This window comes from Aegilops tauschii, chromosome 3, assembly GCF_002575655.3.
Source record: "Aegilops tauschii subsp. strangulata cultivar AL8/78 chromosome 3, Aet v6.0, whole genome shotgun sequence".
Classification (NCBI taxonomy): Eukaryota; Viridiplantae; Streptophyta; class Magnoliopsida; order Poales; family Poaceae; genus Aegilops; species Aegilops tauschii.
In genome coordinates, this window is record NC_053037.3 from 600,957,516 (window position 1) to 600,979,450 (window position 21,935).

Sequence of the window (21,935 nt, forward strand, 5' to 3'; positions counted from 1 at the left end):
TATGACCGAAATGTAAAACATTACCTAATTATATACTGTAGATCGGAGGAAGGATCCTGAATTTTCTTGCATATTGCTCCAGCGGTCTGAAGGAAGCCCTGCATTTTCAAACAGCGTGAGAAATTGATCGACAGAGAGAGGCCTTAGTTGTGCAGAGATGCACGGAGAATAAAACAAGCATTACCTCCACAACATTCTGTGCAGTTTTTGCAGATGCCTCCATGAAGAGCAGACCATGGTCCTTTGCGAACCGCTCGCCTTCCTCGTAGCTCACGGCACAAACACCACGATAATTAAAGTTCAGGAAACCATGCACTTCGTCGAACAGGCCAGCATTGGTTGCGCCGGGCAAGTACCTGGTGATGACATAAACCAAGACAGCACCGAGCCACCGACAGCCTGGTCGTAGAGTGGTGTAATCAACGATCTGAATTCATTTCGTCCTGGCTGTAATGTTAACACAGACCGCACAACTGAACGTGACACCAGGGTTTATGGCATGACAACTGAACCTTGTGGAACTCAAAATTCAGACTCTGCTATCTCACGAGAGCTACTAATAATTCAGAAACAGAAACTCGTATAGGCCACAATTACCAACGTGTCTTGCCGACACCTGCGGTAGGTCGGACCATCCAATCAGATCTCCTCGACAAGGAGAGCTACACAGACGGAAACGAGCAGCGGGAGGAGGGGATCGGTCGATCGGTGCCTGAGTCTCCGACGACGACGTACTTGAAGTTGTAGAGCGACATCTCCGATCCTCCTCTGTTCCCCGTGAAGTCTCCTGGTGTGCATGGGATTAGTGCGCGAGGATGCCGGCTAGAGTGAGTCCGGCGGACTGTTTGATGAAGAAGAAGACTGTTCGCCGAACCATAACCTGGTGCCCTATTGGAAACGAAAATTACATTTTATTTAGGGAAACGATTGGCAGCGGACGGCCGGCGGAACGCTGCGCCGGTCGCACGCTAGTCGTTCGATCAAAGTTGATCGAACAGACCATGTCAAGGCCACTGGCAGGAGGGCTCCATCAACTGACAGCCTCACGGACCCGTATGCGCCATGGCCCAACCGCCAGCGACGGCCCAACCCAAAGGTGCATGGGCCAGAGTGGGTGTGATCTGCCAACCGCTCCCTATACCTACACGCTGGCGTAGAAGCGAAGACTCATCCAGTGGATCACGAACCCTGCGGCGGCGGCACCCTGTTCTTCCCCCAATTCATGTATCTGAGATTGTAATCCACTATTGCTACAAGATTCGTATGTGAGAGTCATAGATCGAGAGAGATATTGTTAGGCTGCTAACATCTGGTATTCAAAGCCTCTGATCCGCGTCCTGGCGCACTTGATCGAGACCAGACTGCAGAAATCGATCAAGGACCGGATCTCTGCCATGGAGCCATCTTTCAAGGACTACTTCGACAAGCTGACGGGTTCCCTAGACGCGATCCATGCCGACATCCGCGGCCACACCGCCATGCTCGACGATCTGGCCCAGTGGCGGCCTGATCTGGAGAAGCGCGTGGACCAGCTCGCGGTCGCGGTCGCCGAGCTTCAACAGGCGCGACCGGCTCCGACTGAAGAAGGGCAGTCCGCGGCGGCACGCGCGCCGCCACCACCTACTCCACCGGCGCCTCTGCGTGACCACGTCGGCACCAGCAAGAGCGCGGAGGGCGACGCCCTCGGGTCAATCGACCACGGCATCGACGTCATACCTCGGGGCCTGGCACCGGCGTTCGCGTCGGTGGCCACCCCGGCCAACGGTCAGTTTCCGTTGATCTCACCTTCCATCACGTCTCCTTACGCGCACGCCAGTCAGTTGCTTGCGGGGATCGGGCAGGCCCATCCTTCGATCGGGTTTCCCCAGTTCACCGGAGAGAACCCCCGATTGTGGAAGACACTGTGCGAACAATACTTTCATATGTTTGGAATTCAGGAGAGGTACTGGGTTCCTATGGCATCTCTGAACTTCACGGGAGCCGCGTCCGTGTGGTTGCAATCAGTTCAGAAAAAACTTTCTGAACTTGATTGGGAGTCGTTTTCGTCGCTGTTGTGTACGCGCTTTGGACGTGATCGACACCGGTTACTGATTCGTCAGTTTTATTCCCTGACGCAGAAAACTACCGTAGCTGAGTATATTGAGCAGTTTGAGTTGATTATCAGCCATTTGTCTGCTTATTCTGAATCAATTCACCCTTACTATTATCTCACTCGTTTTGTGGAGGGACTTCGCGCCGACATCCGTGCAGTGGTGCTGGTTCAGAGACCACCGGACCTCGACACGGCCTGCGCTCTGGCGCTACTTCAGGAGGAGGTGGCGGACGGGGTGGCTCAGGAGCGTGTGCGCACTCCACCAGCGAGGCAGAACACCACCGACTGGGCGGGGCGGGGCAACGCAAGCACGCCCATGGTATTGCCCCCGCCTCCACCTCAAGGGCGCCCGCCTACTCCAACGACAGCCACCGACTGGCGGGCGATCGACGCCAACCGCGCCGAGGGAACCAAGCTCAAGGCCCTGCGTGAGTATCGGCGTGCTCGCGGTCTATGCTTCAAGTGTGGCGAGCGCTGGGGGCAAGAGCACACCCGTCCTACCAGCGTTCAACTTCACGTGGTGGAGGAGCTCCTGGAACTCTTCAGCATTGACAGCCCGGACGGTCCACCCACTCCAAGACGCGAAGAACAACATACAGAGACAGCAATGGCAATTTCCCGTCACGCTCTCACTGGCAGTTCAGCCCCGAAGGCAATTCGTCTACATGCGTGGCTGCAAGGGCGCGAGGTCCTCGTTCTGGTGGACTCGGGGAGTTCAACTTCCTTCCTCGATGCGTGCCTCGCTTCCTCACTGTCAGGCGTGGTACACTTGCGTCGGCCCTGCCGTGTCAAGGTAGCCGACGGAGGCGAACTCTGCTGTGTATCTCACATTCCCAAGTGCTGTTGGACAACACAGGGCCAAGAATTTACCACCGATATGAAGATATTACCGCTTGGAGCTTATGATGCCATTGTGGGCATGGACTGGCTAGAAGAACACAGCCCCATGAACGTGGACTGGCGTGGCAAGCATATGTTGATTACCACACCGCAAGGGCCGGCTCATTTGCAAGGTCACTCAGATGGCGTCGCTCCATGTTCAGAAATCAACGGCCTGCAACTGTACTCTCTTCAGCGACAGGGGGCTTTGTCCCAGGTCATTCAGCTCTGCCAAATCACAGAGGGGGATGAAATTTATGCACCAACTCCTGACAACATCCAGGCCGTCATCGACCAGTTTTCAGATGTCTTTGGTGAGCCTACGGAGCTGCCCCCACGCCGCGCGTGCGATCATCGGATACCTCTCATGCCCGGCGCGCAACTGGTGAACTTGCGGCCGTATCGGCAGAAGCCAGAGCACAAGGATGAGATAGAAAAACAAGTGCGAGAGATGCTGAAGGCTGGAATTATACAACGCAGTCATAGCCCTTTCTCTTCGCCGGTGATCCTAGTCAAGAAAAAAGATGGAACGTGGCCACTGTGCGTTGACTACAGACACCTTAACGCAATGACAATAGTGGGCAAGTACCCGGTGCCAGTGATTGAGGAGCTGCTTGATGAACTACACGGCGCCCAGTGGTTTTCCAAACTAGACTTGCGCGCCGGGTACCACCAGATAAGATTGGCAGACGGAGAGGAATTCAAAACAGCTTTCCAAACGCACTCGGGGCACTTTGAGTTCAAGGTGCTGTCATTCGGGCTAGCAGGAGGGCCAGCCACTTTCATCGAAGCTGTGACTGATACTCTACAGCCACTACTGCGTGAGTGTGTGTTGTCATTCTTCGATGACATATTGGTGTTCAGCAAAACATTGGAGGCACATGCAGAACACCTCCGACAGGTCTTCACCCTCTTGCGCCGTGATCAATGGAAGGTGAAGCTGAGCAAGTGCGCTTTTGGGCAGCAGCGGATCTCTTATCTGGGGCATGTTATCAGCGCGGAAGGCGTTGCCACGGATCCAAGCAAAATCAAAGATGTGGTAGCTTGGCCGACTCCGACCAATGTCAAAGAAGTGAGACAGTTCTTGGGTCTAGCTGGGTACTATCGCCGCTTTGTCAGGCAATTCGGTATTCTGGCACGTCCCCTTTTCAATCTCCTCAAAAAAGGGACACCATTTGTGTGGACGGATAACACTGAGCAGAGCTTTCAACTCCTCAAGACGAGCCTGACATCCGCCCCAGTCCTTGCCTTACCCAATTTCCAGAAACAGTTTACAATGGAGACGGATGCGTGCGATACAGGAATCGGCGCGGTATTGCAGCAAGAGGGGCACCCTATCGCATTCATGAGCAAAGCACTCTGCCCAAAATACCGAGGCTTATCTACTTATGAGAAAGAATTTTGGCTATTATCGCTGCAATAGATCAATGGAGACCGTACCTGCAGTCTGTAGAGTTTGTGATCAAAACGGATCAGCGCAGCTTGGTGTATCTGCAGGAACAGCAACTCAGCACACCGTGGCAACAGCGTGCATTTACAAAGCTATTGGGGCTCCAATACAAGATCAGCTACAAGAAGGGAAGCGAGAACAGCGCGGCAGACGCCCTTTCTCGCCTTCAGCAAACAGAACAAGTCTTGGGCATCTCAAGTTGTCAGCCATCCTGGCTTGACGACATTGTGGCCAGTTACAATGCCAATCCACAAGCACAACGCCTACTCGAACAGCTAGCTGTTAAGCCAGACCCCAAGGGGCGTTTCGCTCTGTCCCAGGGAGTGCTGCGATTTCGCAACCGCATCTGGCTTGGCGGGAGCACCTCTCTACAGCAACGAATCATCTCTGCTTTTCATGACAGTCCCGTCGGCGGGCACTCGGGTTTCCCTGTCACCTACAAACGCATCCGGCGGCTCTTTGCTTGGCCCAAGATGAAGCATCACATACTCCAGTACGTCCAGTGTTGCACAATCTGCCAACAAGCGAAATCTGAACGGGTTGCTTCCCCGGGGCTGCTACAACCTCTCCCAGTTCCTTCTGCACCATGGGATATGATTACAATGGATTTCATTGACGGACTTCCCCAATCAGGTCAAGCAAACTGCATTTGGGTTTTGGTCGACAAAATGACCAAATTTGCTCATTTCCTTCCACTCACCCACCCATATACTGCTTCTCGAGTGGCTTTTCTCTACATGCAACGCATCTATCCCATCCATGGGTTTCCTCAGTCCATTGTTTCCGACCGTGATCCGGTCTTCACAAGCCATTTTTGGCAAGAACTTTTCCGCCATGCTGGTACTGAGCTTCGGATGAGCACTGCCAACCACCCACAGACCGACGGGCAATCCGAGCGCGTCAATCAATGTCTTGAAACTTTCCTCCGGTGCTTCACTCACTCATGTCCAAAAAGATGGAGCCACTAGCTTCCTTTGGCGCAATTTTGGTATAATGCTGCTCCACATTCAGCCATCCAAATGACTCCGTTCAAAGCCATGTTCGGCCATGAACCACGCCATTGGGGAATTACTGCTACCAATGCTTGCTCCGTCCGAGCACTACAGACTTGGCTGGACGAGCGCACTCTTATTCAAGAATTGCTCCAGCAACATCTTCAGCGAGCGCGCCTGCGCATGAAACAGCAAGTAGACAAGAGGAGGTCTGAACGAACCTTTGAGGTCGGCGACAAGGTTTTTCTGAAACTCCAACCGTACGTTCAGACTTCAGTGGCCAAAAGAGCAAACCACAAGCTCTCGTTTCGCTACTATGGACCGTATGAGATTGTCGCCAAGATCAATGAGGTGGCGTATAAGCTTGCGCTGCCAGCGCACGCCTCCGTACACCCGGTCTTCCACGCATCCATGCTCCGGCGAGCTGTTCTACAAGGTACGCAAGTTCAACAAACACTGCCAACACCTTCTGATGTACCTGCAGTTCCAGCTGCTGTCCTAGATACACGTTGGCGCCGCAAGAGAGGAGCAATGGTGGAACAGGTACTGGTTAGGTGGTCGGACCCTGCTGTGTGTAGGAGATATGCCCTAGAGGCAATAATAAATGATATTATTTATCTCCGAGTTCATAATTATGTTTATGTTCCATGCTATAACTGCAATGATTCTCGAGTCTGCAATATCCACGAGGCTCGGAGGAAGACTCATATGCACGTGTGGAATAATAAACGGTAAGAAGTATTCCTAGTCTGGCCTCTAAGACTAGCTCAAGTGTTGCATGATGGTTCTGTTTTCCTGATCATGGGCATGTCTATGCCAGCAATTTTGAGGGCATAATGTTAAGAGAACATTTGTGTTGAATTGACCCGGATTGATGTTATGCTAAGAGATTCATTTGTCACAAGTTTATTGGTACATAACACAGAGATGGTTAACGTTTGCATGATTCCTTAGACCATGAGAGTATCGAGTTTCTTCATGCTTGCTTCATGAACTTTGGGGTTTGTTAAACGTCATCCGTAAATGGGTGGCTATTACGGCGGCTTACGGGTTCATGGAAAAGTGTGTCAAGTAACTTGATAGCTCAAGATTGGGATTTGCTCCTCCGACGATGGAGAGATATACTCGGGCCCACTCGGTGTTACGGTGTCCATCATCGTCTGGCCAGACACTTTGTGATTTGATCACGGGGATGCCGGAACACGAAACGAGAAAAGAGAACAAAACCGGTAACGAGGTAACTTGCATAGTGGACAAAGTGTTGGCCCACGGGGATGCAATAAATCTCACCTCAGGTTTTTGTGATATATCGTGAAGCAACAGGAATAGCTCACCTCAACTGGAGGTTCACTCGAATATTCATTCGTGTGGGTATAGGGGTCAATATGGGTGTCCATGGCTCCGATGTTGATCATTGATCGGAAGGGGTTCCAGGTCATGTCTATACTTCACCGAACCTATAGGGTCACACGCTTAAGGGTCATCTATCTGCTGAATATTAGACAGGGAGTCTGAGAGAAAATCACCGAAAAAGTTTCGGACACCGAAAAGTTTCGGACAGCGGAATCGTACCGCAGAGAGAGGTCATCGGATAAGTTTCGATGATACCGAAAAGTTGTTTCGGGATACACCAATAAGTCAAATTGGTTTCGGCACATGCCTGATAATTCTTGGAGGATGCCAGAATCATTCTGGAAGCTTTTTGGAATTTTCTGAGATAAAAACCGGAAATGTTCCGGAGCTGCCGGTACCGCTTTGGCTGTTTTTCGCAGATGAAATTGACTAATCTGAAATTGTTTCAGAACGAATCCAAAATCATTTTAGTGGGTACTGGAATTATTCTAACACCCACAGAAATATTTTCGGATTTAGTGGACGCGAAAAATTGTCTTCATGAATAGTGAAAACGCATTCTTGTTTGCTTTTCGCAGATGAAAATCACTAAACCGAAATTGTTTCGAAACGCGTTGAAAATTATTTTAGTGGGTACTGGAAATGTTCTGAGCCCACATAAATATTTTCAGTTCGAACGGACGCTGAAAAATGTCGTCATGAATAGTGAAAGTGCTTTTTGCTTGGCTTCTTGGAGAAGCCACCTTGAGGGCCTTTTTGGTATTTCCCCCCTTGGCTTCTTGGAGAAGCCACCCTTGGGCTTGGCCTATAAATAGGGGTGGAGGGGGCTGCCTAAAGGATCATCCCTTGCTCTCATACACATGCCATGCATTATCTGGCTTCTTCTCTCCCTCCCACGAAAAGAGTTTCGTAGAGCCGAAAGGCTGTCTGGGTTCCGGTGGGAACTAGTTCTGGACGGCGAAGCCCTGCCGGATAGATGACACCGTATGTGTGCAACTCTGTAGAGAGATCGTAGTTTCGGTCTTAGTTCGTGAGTGCCTCCCGAAGGGCTGTCCATGTGACCGTCCGAGTTTCGAAGGTCCTCCCGAAGGGCTGTCCGAGTGACCGTTCGAGTTTCGAAGGTCCTCCCGAAGGGCTGTCCGCGACACCGTCTGGGGGGCTGTTCGACCGCCTCCCGGAGGGCTGTCCGAGGAGCAGATGAGGGTATACATCCTCGCGGTTGGGAGGTTGTAAATCCTAGCTGCGGGGATCTGCACTGCCGATCGTCATCGACTCTACTTCCCGCTGCGCTACGAGTCGGTAACGAAAAAGATCAAACCATGTATGCAGTCTCCATAGTGGTCCTGGGCTGGTGCGTAGGTCGGAAAATTTTTGTTTTCTGCTGCGTTACCCTACAGTGGCATCAAGAGCCGTGCTATGCGTAGATGCAGGTTTCGATCTAGAATACATGGAGATGTATGGGTATTGCATAATATAATTAGGTAGTAGATGAGATCTATTGCTGAAAATTATTTATGCGGGTGACAGATGAAATCTGTTACCCGAGGTTCTTGTTGCTTCCCTAGAATTTGCGTTTGCTCAATCTCGAGACAGCATGGTGGAATTTGACAAAGTTCTGGCAATCTGTGATCCTGATTGATCATGGAAGTGCTATCAGTTCTTTGGGTTCTGCCGTAGTCAAAAGAAAGATGAAATTCGCAAATGAAAGGGCATTGCAGATATGATTTGCACGGGGGTCATGCGTATGACAAAGTTTAGTATGGGGCTCGAGATTTAATTATCCCGTGTTTCATACACCCCAAGATGTTAATCTAGCAACCTGAATAATCATACTTGATGATAAAATGTTGGTAGCTGCGGTTTAAGTCAAAACCTTAGAAGCCACGTAAAATAAATTTTGCATAAACCGATTAGAGGCGTCTAACTTGGTTTTGCAGGATGTGCATGTGATGTGGTATAGCAGTGCTCATACTAATTCGATTATGTATGAGATGACTATATGATGTAATTTGGTTAACATGACCTGCGTGTCATGATTTGGCATGATGGCTAGAGCCATATGATTGCACTTTAATGACCTGCGTGTCAACCTTGTTGTAATGCATTATTTTGTTAGCTATAGAGATAGCAATATTATCTGGTGCATCGACAAGGTGGTGGCAATCTTCGCGAAGGTGAACACCGACGCGAATGCCGAAGACGAAGAAATGAAATACTTCTCCGTCGGAAAGGGCTATACCATATCATGCTATTATGAATTGCCTGAGATGTTTATCCCTTATGATGCACCCTTCTTGATTGCGCAGTAGTCGCTTTTTATTAGGGTGATCTCTCACTTAAAATATCAAAGTAGTTAGTGTTCACCCAAGTGTAGCACCGTCTGAAATTCGTATCTTTTCGGGGTGCGCCATGTACACATGAGCACGAACGAATCGAGAGGAATGAGGTGGGTGAGGTCAGACCTCGCAGCAAGATCACTTGGTTGTCTTTGACGTTCAGGCAGGAGAGTCCTGAGCTCGGAACACGCCCATCGAAAGATGAACAAGAATCACATAGAGATGTGATCGGCAAGTTGGCCTACCGATTGGAATTCGTGTCATCAGTGATGAACCCGTCAATGGCATCGAATAGAAATGTGGATCTTGAATCACTCTAAATCAATTATGAGAGATATTGATTTGAGTGGGAGCGCACTGTTGAATTAACATGTTTAATTCTCAGTGCAATTAATTATGAACACTGTCTAAGTGTTTCTTGCATAATAGTTGTAGAATAATGGCTCGCATTTCCACCTTCCCTATTAAAATTGAATAGTTGTTAAATATCTGGTTAAAACTTTACGATTGGTAACGTAATATGAGGATTGTCCTCAAAAGTGCCGAGAAGGACTTTGTCCTATCGCATGCTTTTCGTATCCTCCCGCTAATGCTATGGATCATGTGACTCTCGCCCTGCGATCCAAAAGCTAGAATTCTGTTACGGTCAAGTGGAATATGTTTGCTTCCATGAAACCCAAACTTCGAAAGTTGGGATAGTTATATGATATTCATGGAACTGAAAATTATTTTCAGATACAAACAAAGCAATGTTTGTTTGCAAGTATTAGTAAAAGTGTTTACTATGCATTTGACTGTTGGGAAAGGGATCCAGAAGAACGCCTGTCATATAATGAAAGGTGAATAAAACAACAACTTAAAGAGAAAGGAAGTGTCCAAAGGGTGTTAGTATGACTTACACGCCTAGGAAGTCCGGGGCTAATGCCACTCTTAAGTTGGATGCTTCTTCTGAGAGTAGGAGAAATACTAAAAGTTAAACTGCTAGAAGTATAAAGGCAAAAGGAAAGAAGACTGGAATATCCAGCTCATGTATGAATGTCATACAAGTTTTTGATGTATAGAAGGCTGGTCAAAGATATAGTTCTTGCGAATTATGGTTAAACATGTTAATCACTAATTCTTGGGTATTGTGAGTTCATCACAAAAATGCCCGCTCGATTGCATTGTTGCAACTCGATGTAAGAACTACTATGGCCTGAAAGACTAGCTAGAAATGAGGTTAAGGTATACACAGGGAACATAGTAAATGTTACTATACCTTCCATCGGTGTATTGCCGTCTGTATTTATTTTCATAATTCATTTAGAGTTTTACAAACTCTATCCCATTGCATAAGGTATCTTGCAAGAAGGTTGTTCATAAGAGAACTTTTTATGTTCGATGTTATGAATAACACAAGGGCCATACTTTCATTATGAATGAGATGTATGTTATGAATATTGATAATAATACAATACCTCTGGGTTTACTTTCATAATTCATTTGAGAGTTTCATACACTCTAGCCCATTGCACAATGTTTGTTGAAAAAGAGTTGTTCATAAAAACAACAATTGTTGTTAAGTATTATGAATAACATAAGGGCCATACTTCCATCATCGATGGGACGTATGTTATGAATATTGAGGGTAATATGATACATCCATAACACTGACGCAAATGTCGCAAGACTAAAAGAATACCACACAAGTGTGGCACTACATTTGGTCACATTGGAGAAACCCGCATGGAAAATTCCATTATGATGGATTTTGAAGTCTTTTTGATTTTGAATCATCTGACACTTGCAACTTTCCTCCAAAAAGTGAAGTGACTAAAATACCGTTCACAGGCCATAAGGAACGAACAACAAACTTATTAGTGATCATACATTTGATGTGTGTAGTCCGATAAGTGTTGTTAGTGGTGGATTTATTTATCTTCAGAAATGACTCAAGTAGATATACGGATATTTACTTGATGAGACGTAAGTCTGGATCTCTTGAAATCATTCGAAAGGTTCTCAAAAATGAAGTAGAAGTTATTGTAACAAGAAAATTATGTTTCTGCAATTTGATTGCACAAAGGAATATTTGAGTTACATGTTTAGTGAATGTCTGATGAGTTGTGAAAGGGGTTTCATAAACTTGCACCTCCCGGAACACCACTGCAAGTGGAAAGTCCGTGGAGATGTAATCAAACCATTTATGACATGGTAAGGTCAACGATGACATAAATAAATTTGCCATTATCCCTTTTAAAGTGATGCTTTAGAGACTGCGGCTTTTACACTGAAAAGAGCTACATCGGGTCTGTTGATATGAAGCCATGGTATGGTACGCCCAACCATGTTATATCTTTTCTTAACATTTGGAATATGGGGCTTGTGTAAAAGGTTACAAACCTATTCCAAATCAGACAAGTGCTACTTTGTAGGTTATACCAAAATTTTGGGTATTCCTCCCTCACTATACCGAGGCAAATAGTTTTGCCGCGAAACGGTGTGCTTTTAAAAAGAATGGTTCTTTCAAAAAGGTGAGTGAGAGAATAGTGCAACTCGACGAGATAAATAGTATCTACGTCATCAGATCAAAGGAAAGAGACCTTGGAAGTAATTCCAGAGTTTCCTACTGCGTCTGATACGGAGGTCTCTACAATAAAATGTATGAACTTCGGTCGGACTTGCAGCTGAACCACGTAGGCAAGGCTCGTGCAAACCTCTCAGGTCCGCAAACGAGATATTGTTGTTAGACAATATTATACCTACGATGCACAAGGAAGCGTTGATGGACCCTGACTCCGGAATTGGCTAAATGCCAATACAACCCGAGTTAGTTTCCATATAAGTGATTCAAGATTTAAACCTTGATACACCTTTCGGAAGACTTAGAGTCTAACGAATATTTATGGAACTTAAAACTGATACGGATAAAATGTTTTATCCATAAAGCTCGACTTGTTGAAATAACAAGTTCAAGAGTTGACTACGATGAGGTTGTTTTCATCATAGCGATGCTTAAAGTCGGTTCGGGTTGAACTAGCAATTAATACATATTTCAATCATGAGATATGAAACATGGATGATAAAAGGATTTCCATCTGATGGAAATGAAAGCTAGGACTTGTATATGATACAGTCCAAAGTAATTTGTCGATCCAGAGGATGCTAGTAGGTATGCAAACTTCAGAGTTCCAGCAATGGACAGAAGAGAGCAAAATGGAGTTGGAATCTTCGTGTTTTGATGAAATGGTCAAAGGGTTTTGACTTCATCAATGGGTAACGAAGATGCTTGTAATTCAAGAAAGTAAGTGGGAGCGTAATAATATTTCTAAAAACCTTATGTGCTTGGCACATTGGTAATTGGAAATAAATTTCTTGACACAAATTAGGACTTCATTTGAAAATAGTTTTTCGATGAAGTGCTTAGGCTAAATAGCCTCAATATTAGGCATGATGATCTATGGAGATAGATTTACCTAATGGGGCTAAGCAATGAATACATATTGACAAGATGCTAAAACCTTTTAGCATTTAAAACGCCAAGGAGTGATTCTTGCCAAAGTCACATGGAAAGAGTTTTTGCAAGACTCGGTGTCCCAAAACACTGATGAGTAAAATACATGATGCAGATTCCACACACTTTTGTGTTTGGATTAATCATGTATTCCATGGTATGTAAAACAACCAGATATGTCCGATACTCCCAAGGTGTTGCGAGTGTGGATACCAAAGTGATCAAATTACTGATCATGGGACAACAGTGAAAGATGTCACAGAGTACTAGAGTAAGTACTGATGACATGGTTTTCTCGCAAGCAGAGATCATGAAGAGTTCGTTGTAAAATGTTACATCGATACAGTCTTCATCTTTTCTCCATGCGATTTTTGATTTAAATTAAGGGTTTTGTGTAACACACAATGTGGTGGCACAGTTAGTTGGAATTTGTTCAAACTAGTTACTGTGGCGAACTCTATAACAAGGGCTAAGTATGTTGACGCTTTAGAAGCGACAAAGAAGATGTTGAACCATATAGTTCATTCATGAACTTAGTATAGTTCCAAGATGGCTTTTGACAATGGGACACTACTGCAGGTAGTTGCTCCATAACTCAGTCTGAGGAATCCAGGTTCGACCTGTGATTCACATACATACAAAGCCAAGTCCACACAAAATATGAATTTTGTGAAAACGTGAAAACGCGAGGACATGCAAAGATACACACGGAACTGAAGTCGTCAGATCCGTTGGACATCAGGCTATACCACAAGCGAAGCATATTTACACCGGTGTGCCACAGGTGTGAAGTGCATTAGCATAAACTAGATTATTGACTCTAGTGCAAGTGGGAGTCTGTAGGAGATATGCCCTAGAGGCAATAATAAATGATATTATTTATCTCCGAGTTCATAATTATGTTTATGTTCCATGCTATAACTGCAATGATTCTCGAGTCTGCAATATCCACGAGGCTCGGAGGAAGACTCATATGCACGTGTGGAATAATAAACGGTAAGAAGTATTCCTAGTCTGGCCTCTAAGACTAGCTCAAGTGTTGCATGATGGTTCTGTTTTCCTGATCATGGGCATGTCTATGCCAGCAATTTTGAGGGCACAATGTTAAGAGAACATTTGTGTTGAATTGACCCGGATTGATGTTATGCTAAGAGATTCATTCGTCACAAGTTTATTGGTACATAACACAGAGATGGTTAACGTTTGCATGATTCCTTAGACCATGAGAGTATCGAGTTTCTTCATGCTTGCTTCATGAACTTTGGGGTTTGTTAAACGTCATCCGTAAATGGGTGGCTATTACGGCGGCTTACGGGTTCATGGAAAAGTGTGTCAAGTAACTTGATAGCTCAAGATTGGGATTTGCTCCTCCGACGATGGAGAGATATACTCGGGCCCACTCGGTGTTACGGTGTCCATCATCGTCTGGCCAGACACTTTGTGATTTGATCACGGGGATGCCGGAACACGAAACGAGAAAAGAGAACAAAACCGGTAACGAGGTAACTTGCATAGTGGACAAAGTGTTGGCCCACGGGGATGCAATAAATCTCACCTCAGGTGTTTGTGATATATCGTGAAGCAACAGGAATAGCTCACCTCAACTGGAGGTTCACTCGAATATTCATTCGTGTGGGTATAGGGGTCAATATGGGTGTCCATGGCTCCGATGTTGAACATTGATCGGAAGGGGTTCCAGGTCATGTCTATACTTCACCGAACCTATAGGGTCACACGCTTAAGGGTCATCTATCTGCTGAATACTAGACAGGGAGTCTGAGAGAAAATCACCGAAAAAGTTTCGGACACCGAAAAGTTTCGGACAGCGGAATCGTACCGCAGAGAGAGGTCATCGGATAAGTTTCGATGATACCGAAAAGTTGTTTCGGGATACACCAATAAGTCAAATTGGTTTCGGCACATGCCTGATAATTCTTGGAGGATGCCAGAATCATTCTGGAAGCTTTTTGGAATTTTCTGAGATAAAAACCGGAAATGTTCCGGAGCTGCCGGTACCGCTTTGGCTGTTTTTCGCAGATGAAATTGACTAATCTGAAATTGTTTCAGAACGAATCCAAAATCATTTTAGTGGGTACTGGAATTATTCTAACACCCACAGAAATATTTTCGGATTTAGTGGACGCGAAAAATTGTCTTCATGAATAGTGAAAACGCATTCTTGTTTGCTTTTCGCAGATGAAAATCACTAAACCGAAATTGTTTCGGAACGCGTTGAAAATTATTTTAGTGGGTACTGGAAATGTTCTGAGCCCACATAAATATTTTCAGTTCGAACGGACGCTGAAAAATGTCGTCATGAATAGTGAAAGTGCTTTTTGCTTGGCTTCTTGGAGAAGCCACCTTGAGGGCCTTTTTGGTATTTTCCCCCTTGGCTTCTTGGAGAAGCCACCCTTGGGCTTGGCCTATAAATAGGGGTGGAGGGGGCTGCCTAAAGGATCATCCCTTGCTCTCATACACATGCCATGCATTATCTGGCTTCTTCTCTCCCTCCCACGAAAAGAGTTTCGTAGAGCCGAAAGGCTGTCTGGGTTCCGGTGGGAACTAGTTCTGGACGGCGAAGCCCTGCCGGATAGATGACACCGTATGTGTGCAACTCTGTAGAGAGATCGTAGTTTCGGTCTTAGTTCGTGAGTGCCTCCCGAAGGGCTGTCCGTGTGACCGTCCGAGTTTCGAAGGTCCTCCCGAAGGGCTGTCCGAGTGACCGTTCGAGTTTCGAAGGTCCTCCCGAAGGGCTGTCCGCGACACCATCTGGGAGGCTGTTCGACCGCCTCCCGGAGGGCTGTCCGAGGAGCAGATGAGGGTATACATCCTCGCGGTTGGGAGGTTGTAAATCCTAGCTGCGGGGATCTGCACCGCCGATCGTCATCGACTCTACTTTCCGCTGCGCTACGAGTCGGTAACGAAAAAGATCAAACCATGTATGCAGTCTCCATAGTGGTCCTGGGCTGGTGCGTAGGTCGGAAATTTTTTATTTTCTGCTGCGTTACCCTACACTGTGATCGCCGACACTTGGGAAGACAAGCAAGAACTTCAAGCCTGCTTTCCAGAAGCTGAGGCTTGGGGGCAAGCCTCATCACAAGAAGGAGGGGGTGTCAAGGCCACTGGCAGGAGGGCTCCATCAACTGACAGCCTCACGGACCCGTATGCGCTACGGCCCAACCGCCAGCGACGGCCCAACCCAAAGGTGCATGGGCCAGAGTGGGTGTGATCTGCCAACCGCTCCCTATACCTACATGCTGGCGTAGAAGCGAAGACTCATCCAGTGGATCACGAACCCGGCGGCGGCGGCACCCTGTTCTTCCCCCAATTCATGTATGTGAGATTGTAATCCACTATTGCTACAAGAATTCGTATGTGAGAGTCATAGATCGAGAGAGATATTGTTAGGCTGCTAACAGACCACGCGTCCCACACGAGGCTGTTGCACATGTCCCTGGAGGCCCACGTGCGACGGAAGGAACCAGAGAGAACGCGATGTGTCGCCGCTGTCCTCCACCTTATCTCCTCGTCTCTCGAGTCGACCACACAAATTTGTTTCCCATAGTCGCCGCCGGCGATTTTTCTGTCGCGCTCACGCCAACATCCTCTCCCGTCATGCCGTCGAAAATTTTATTGCGCCGTGCTCGGCCCGAGCCTCCTCTCCCGTCGTGGCGTCGACCCATAGCCATGGCCGCCTCCCCCGTCCTCCTCCTCACCGTAGTGTGTCGTGTGGGGGCTGAGGGGAGCTGCGTTCGCCATGGTGGGGAGCTGGAACCGGCGACGGGCAGGTAGAGCTCCCGAGCCGAGTGGCGTGTGAAAAAGGGAAGTACCTGGTCCTAGTGGCGGAGCGTGTGACGACCAGCGGGGGAACCAGTAGTAGAAAACGGATCATTTGTCTCCGGTTCACATGTCCATTAGCCCCGGTTCTGGAACCGGGACTAAGGTGTTGTTTGGCTAGTAGATATTAGCCACGGGAATATATAAAACGAGTTTCTAGCCGATGTTTCGCAAAAACTGGTTTTACTAATTTTTCGGTTAATAATCAGCTTGTGGAAAACTTTGTTTGGACTAGAAAAGCGCAAATCTAGTTGGCTCAGTGCTTTCTTTGGATAGCAATTAGCCATTCGTATTTCCGTCCGTAATTAGGCCAGGCTTCTTCCTTTGATCTCTGATCCCTCATCGCCGCGGGCGGCATGCATAGGCTTGACGCCACCCACGGTGACGGGACAGCCGTGACGAGGTTCGTGGCGACTCCTCCGGTGGTTGGCCGCCGGCGGATGCATGCCCTGTACGCCCACGTCGCCGGTAGTGCATCCATTGGGCCCTGAATAGGCTTGACGCCGCCTACTATGACGGCAGCCAGTCGTGCCCTTCTGGCAAGCTCCTCGGCTCATATACGACGCTGCTTGCCTCCACTTAGGCCGTCATGACTGAGCACGTGTGGTCTGTGGACGCCAGCGACTGCTTCCCTCGACGCCGAGGTCGCCGCGCCTACCTCCCTTCATCGGCATCGAATCACAGCTGCTAGAGTTGGCCGTCGCCGAGCGACGCTGGTCGTGCATGCTTCGTATACAAAGCAGCCGTGCCCAGGATTCGGGGAGAAATAGTTACGATAAGTATATGCTAATCGTGTTTTTGGAAAAACAACTAATACTCGTTTTTCTATAAACCTGAAATCCTGGGTTTTAGGGATCCTGGTTTGCTATATCCACGAATTTGTTGGAACAAACAAACAAGGTTTTATTCTGTTAAACAGTTTTCCTGGTTTGTAGAGATCGCGTTCTTTATATTCTGCCTATCCAAACAACGCCTACAGGGTTGGTACTAAAGCCCAAAACCTTTAGTCCCGATTCGCTTACGAGCCGGGACAGAAGGGGCTCCACGTGGCCGCCGCAGGGCGCCCAGGCAGGAGCACCTTTAGTCCTGGTTGGTAACACCAATCAGGACCAAAAGGCATTGATGCGTCAGCAGCTGGCAGAAGCAGGGGTTTTATTTTTTATTTTTGAGGGGGGGGGGGGGGTTGTTAGAAGGTTTTGGAGGGTTAATTTAGGGGTTTCGTATACTGTGTTAGCTAGCTAATAGAGAGAAGTGGCCTCTCTTATCTCCGTGCTTGCCCTCCCGCGATCCATACAGATTCGGCCCAGTTCTCTCCCGGGCCCCTACTACGCCTCTCCTCTGTTCCCTCTCGTCGGGGTACTTGAAGTTCAGCAGCAATGCACTTGTTCGAACAGGGCAGCTTTCATTGTCAGTGGCAAGTACCTGGTGATGTCATAGACTAAGAGAAACTTTCCGAAATTTGAGAAAGTTCTCGAAATTTCAAAAAAGTTTGCGAATTTGAAAAACTTCATGAAATTATGAAAAGTTCAAAAATTTAAAAAATGAATTTGAAAAAAGTTCACAAAATTTGAAAAATGATGAATTTGAATTTTTTATATGACTTTGTGAAAGCTGCACAATTTTAAAATAGAATCAAATTTTAAAAAAGTTCAGTCGTATGAAAAAGAAACAAGTGAAAAAAAGGAAAATCGGACAAAAACTAGCGGAAAAACCCAGAAACAAGAAGCTTCTAGAAAGTTCCAAAACCGGTTAGGAGTTTTCAGAAAACATGCGTCGATGGGCCAACCCATGAAACCTAGCGAAGGGAACAAGGCTGTCCACCGTGTGCCATTTTGCATGTAATTGACCCTAGGGGCGCCAAATAGGGTTTGCCCTTCCTTTGTGGGAGACCGAGTGTAGCTTCGCCTGAAGCGACAAGCTAGTGGCTCGGCCAGTATCCCGTTTCTTAGCTCATTCATTCGGTTTCTACTTTTGCCCATATTTCGGAATATTTGAATAAATATATTTCAAAAACTTAATAATGTACTTAATTTTTTTAAAAATTTAAATTTGAAAAATATTGGTGCACTGAAAAAATTGCTAACGAAAATTTTAGAAAATATTCTTACCATTCAAAAAAGATGTCTGATATTTAGAAAGTGTAAAAATGTCCATAACGTACAAGAATGTTTTCGTGACACTCAAAAATTATCATGCATTTAAAAATATGTTTCATGACATTCTAACAAATGTTCATGAAATGTAAAAAAAATGTTCGCTCAATTTTACCAAATGGTCATATAATACATAAAAAAAATCTTCTACCATTCAATTTTTTAACACTTCACAAATATTTGCATAATTCTAAAAAACTGTTCATGAAATTTAGGAAAAAAACAGTATATTAAAAAAATATTCATTGTGCATTTTACAAATGCACAACATGTATTTGGATAAAATGTTTAACATGTATTTAGAAGATGTTCAATGTGCATGTAAAAATTATTCAAAATTTGCTAAAAAAATTCAACACACATTTTGAAAAAAAAGAAAGCAAAGGAAAACCAAAAATAAAAAGGCATAAGAAAAACCGATAGAGGAAAACACAGAAAAGAAAAATGAAAAAAAAAACCACGTAGAACCTTCCCAAAATTGTTCAAATCAGACAGAAAGTTCCGTGGACCAGTCCTCAGAAGCTTCCCAAAACCGCTTTGTACCAGTTATTGGGCTGACATATTTTCAACAATCTTTGTAGGTGAGCGCGAGTTTCGTCTGGTAGTAAGCTATGTATAGCATCGGCGCTCGCAATCCCCAATTGCTAAATCATTTCCCATTCACAGTAGAAGCAGGTACTAGTGGTGAAGTCAACATAGGAGTTTGACATACTCACACCTACAATTAAGTTTTGCTCCAACAGGTAAGAAAGAAGAAGAGAAGGAGCAAAACCACACAGAGGAAGGTGCCATGGAGGAATTCGTGGGGTGGCAAGGAGCGCTACCGCGATAAGTGCACATTCCTTTTACAAAAGAACAAACATGCACAAATTTGGCCCCATGGCATACATACCCATATCATCGTAGACACGACGCTTAGGTTCCTCAAAGACAATTAATGCAAATTGCAAATAAAGTAGTGTAGGTTTTATCGGAATTTAACTCAGCAATCTTCTCAAAATGCAAAGTTAATAAGATTGCTTTGCTGAAGGACTTAAGATGAGCCTTGAGAAATACCTAAAGACTTAGCAACCATATTATTAAATCTGATTAGGTGGTTAACGACTTTAAATGAAAAGGACACGAGGAACATCAAATCACACATTCTTACTTAATCTCACATACTAAAGGATACAATTTGTGGAATCCGACACATTGTACATTTATTGAAATGTTTAGCATTAGATCATAATCCATTGACACACGAAATAGTGTCGCACGACAAGTTTTCATGCACATCAATACATTAACCACGGTAGCGGCTACCATAGGAAGACGAGGCACCAGCACCTCTAATGATGCTAGGCAGTGTGTAGCCAACTTTGAATCAGCTAACCTGCAAAAATAAGAAAAACAGAACATTTCGTCTTAGGGTTGACAACACTCCAATGAGATCACCAAGAGAACTGCTTTTATGAAAGAAAACAAAAATAACTGTTTTTTACGTAACAGTTCATCAGGCAAACACATGTTGAAAGAATAGGGTCTGAGTATAGGGGGACCGTGTTCGCTGTTATTATAGCATTATGCGCTTCCGCTTGGACCTCCTAGTTATAAGTGGGGGAAATCATAAATATCAGAAATTTTCCTTTGATTAAACTGTTTATCCATTTTGGTTTAAAGAAATGGAGCAGAAAATTTCCGTCGATCTCAGTTAAAGAACACATAAATTTTATGATTCACTCAGATCTCTGTTAGATTTCTTAGACAAAATAGTATGAGACCAAGTACTTAGTTCTGTAATATAATCCAAAAAGAAAATCATATCTTTTGACTGTGCTGCTTTTCTATACATGTGAACCAAACACTCAAAACTTGTATAAACTATTCTTGAGTTTTCCAGTTCTTTGACCAGCACTCTAACACATGGATTTGTATCTTATTATGTGTTTTCCCGATTCCTACGTTTTCAGAATTCTGTACATTACAAACTGGACTGAAATCGTGGTATATTAAATAACGTAACCTAAGGATCACATAACACTCCCATCCACATTTTGTACTGTAGTAAAACATACATCAGAAACTGGACTGAGATCGTGCAATATTAAATAACGTAACCTAAGGATCACATAACAGTCTTGAATCAATCGAAAGGCGTTTCTGCTTCATCCAAGAGAAACTTAGGTGGTAAAACTTTTTATTAAAAATGGACAGCTACATAAGTATTATGACTGAACTGTAAAACATTACCTAATTATATAGATCGGAGGAAGGATCTTGAATTTTCTTGTATATTCCTACAGCAGTCTGAAGGAAACCCTGCATAAACAACATGAGAAAATGATCAACAACACAAAGGCCTTGGTTGCGCAGAGATGCACCAAGAGTCAAACAAGCATTACCTCCACAACATTCTGTGCAGTTTTTGCAGATGCCTCCATAAAGAGAAGGCCATGGTCCTTTGCAAACTGCTCGCCTTCCTCATAGCTCACTGCACGGCTGTGAGATAGATCGCATTTGTTCCCAATCAGCATTATTGTCATGCCAGGGTGCGCATATTTCCTTGCATCTTGCAGCCAGTTGGCGAGATAGTTAAAAGTCTCCCTCCTGAATGTCATCATTGATTATGATACAAACAGCAGGATAATTAAAGTTCAGGCAGCCATGCACTTGAGTGAACAGGGCAGCTTCCATTGTCTCTGGGAGTGGGAGGTACCTGGTGATGTCATAAACCAAGAGAGCACCGACAGCCTCGTCGTAGAGTGGTGTAGTTAACGATCTGAATGCGTGTCGGCCTGGCTGTAATGTTAACACAGACAGCACAAGATGGATTATTTTCCCCGATAACTGAACGTGACACTAGGGCTTACGGCATGACAAACTTGTGGAACTCAAAATTCACACTGTGCTATCTAGCAGAGATGCCGCGTCCAATTTCGAAGCAGGGCTGGGCAACACTAATAGTTTCATGCGCAGCTGGCAGTAATTTCTATGGTGGATCTGGGTGGAGAGGAAAGAGTACCGTGTCCCAAATCAGGAGCTTGGCGGGCTTGTTGTCGATGGTGATCATCTTGTCCCCGCACTCGGTGTCGATGTTGAAATCAACGACAGGGTGGAACTCCTTGTGGAGGAACTGCACCAGCAGGCATGTCTTACCGACACCTGCAGTAGGTCGTCGGAGCATCCAATCAGATCTCCACTAAACGGACGGAACTAGCAGCAAGAGGAGGGGATTGACCGTTCGGGAACGGACCTGAGTCGCCGATGAGGATGTACGTGAAGTTGTAGAGCGACATCTCCGGCCCTGAGGCCGGGTGTAATTGGTATCTTCACGATATTAGTATATTCCCTTTATCAAAAAAAAATAT

The 21,935-nt window shown here is 45.7% G+C and overlaps 2 protein-coding genes across 2 annotated transcripts; one reads left to right on the top strand and one right to left on the bottom strand.

Moving 5' to 3' along the window:
- The first annotated feature begins 1,394 nt into the window (after positions 1-1,394).
- LOC120976091 (uncharacterized) lies at positions 1,395-4,641 on the top strand. Its single transcript, XM_040402914.2, has 2 exons — positions 1,395-4,090; positions 4,395-4,641. Exons 1-2 carry the CDS (start codon positions 1,395-1,397, stop codon positions 4,639-4,641), a joined length of 2,943 nt encoding a protein of 980 aa, XP_040258848.2.
- Positions 4,642-20,817: 16,176 nt separating this feature from the next.
- On the bottom strand, positions 20,818-21,863 carry LOC109737204 (ras-related protein Rab-2-A-like). Its single transcript, XM_020296401.1, has 5 exons — positions 21,821-21,863; positions 21,590-21,729; positions 21,284-21,366; positions 20,970-21,174; positions 20,818-20,886 (listed from the first exon to the last, which is right to left on the bottom strand). Exons 1-5 carry the CDS (start codon positions 21,861-21,863, stop codon positions 20,818-20,820), a joined length of 540 nt encoding a protein of 179 aa, XP_020151990.1.
- Between the last annotated feature and the right edge of the window lie 72 nt (positions 21,864-21,935).

Bases quoted from the DNA above. Each gene is read 5' to 3' on its own strand.
- LOC120976091 (XM_040402914.2), top strand. From the start codon at position 1,395: ATGGAGCCATCTTTCAAGGACTACTTCGACAAGCTGACGGGTTCCCTA. The intron at 4,091-4,394 runs GCAATTCGGTAT...TCGCTGCAATAG, and splicing joins TACTATCGCCGCTTTGTCAG to ATCAATGGAGACCGTACCTG.
- LOC109737204 (XM_020296401.1), bottom strand. From the start codon at position 21,863: ATGTCGCTCTACAACTTCACGTACATCCTCATCGGCGACTCAG. The intron at 21,730-21,820 runs GTCCGTTCCCGA...GACCTACTGCAG, and splicing joins CATCCTCATCGGCGACTCAG to GTGTCGGTAAGACATGCCTG. The intron at 20,887-20,969 runs GTAATGCTTGTT...TTGTTTATGCAG, and splicing joins CTGCACAGAATGTTGTGGAG to GGTTTCCTTCAGACTGCTGT.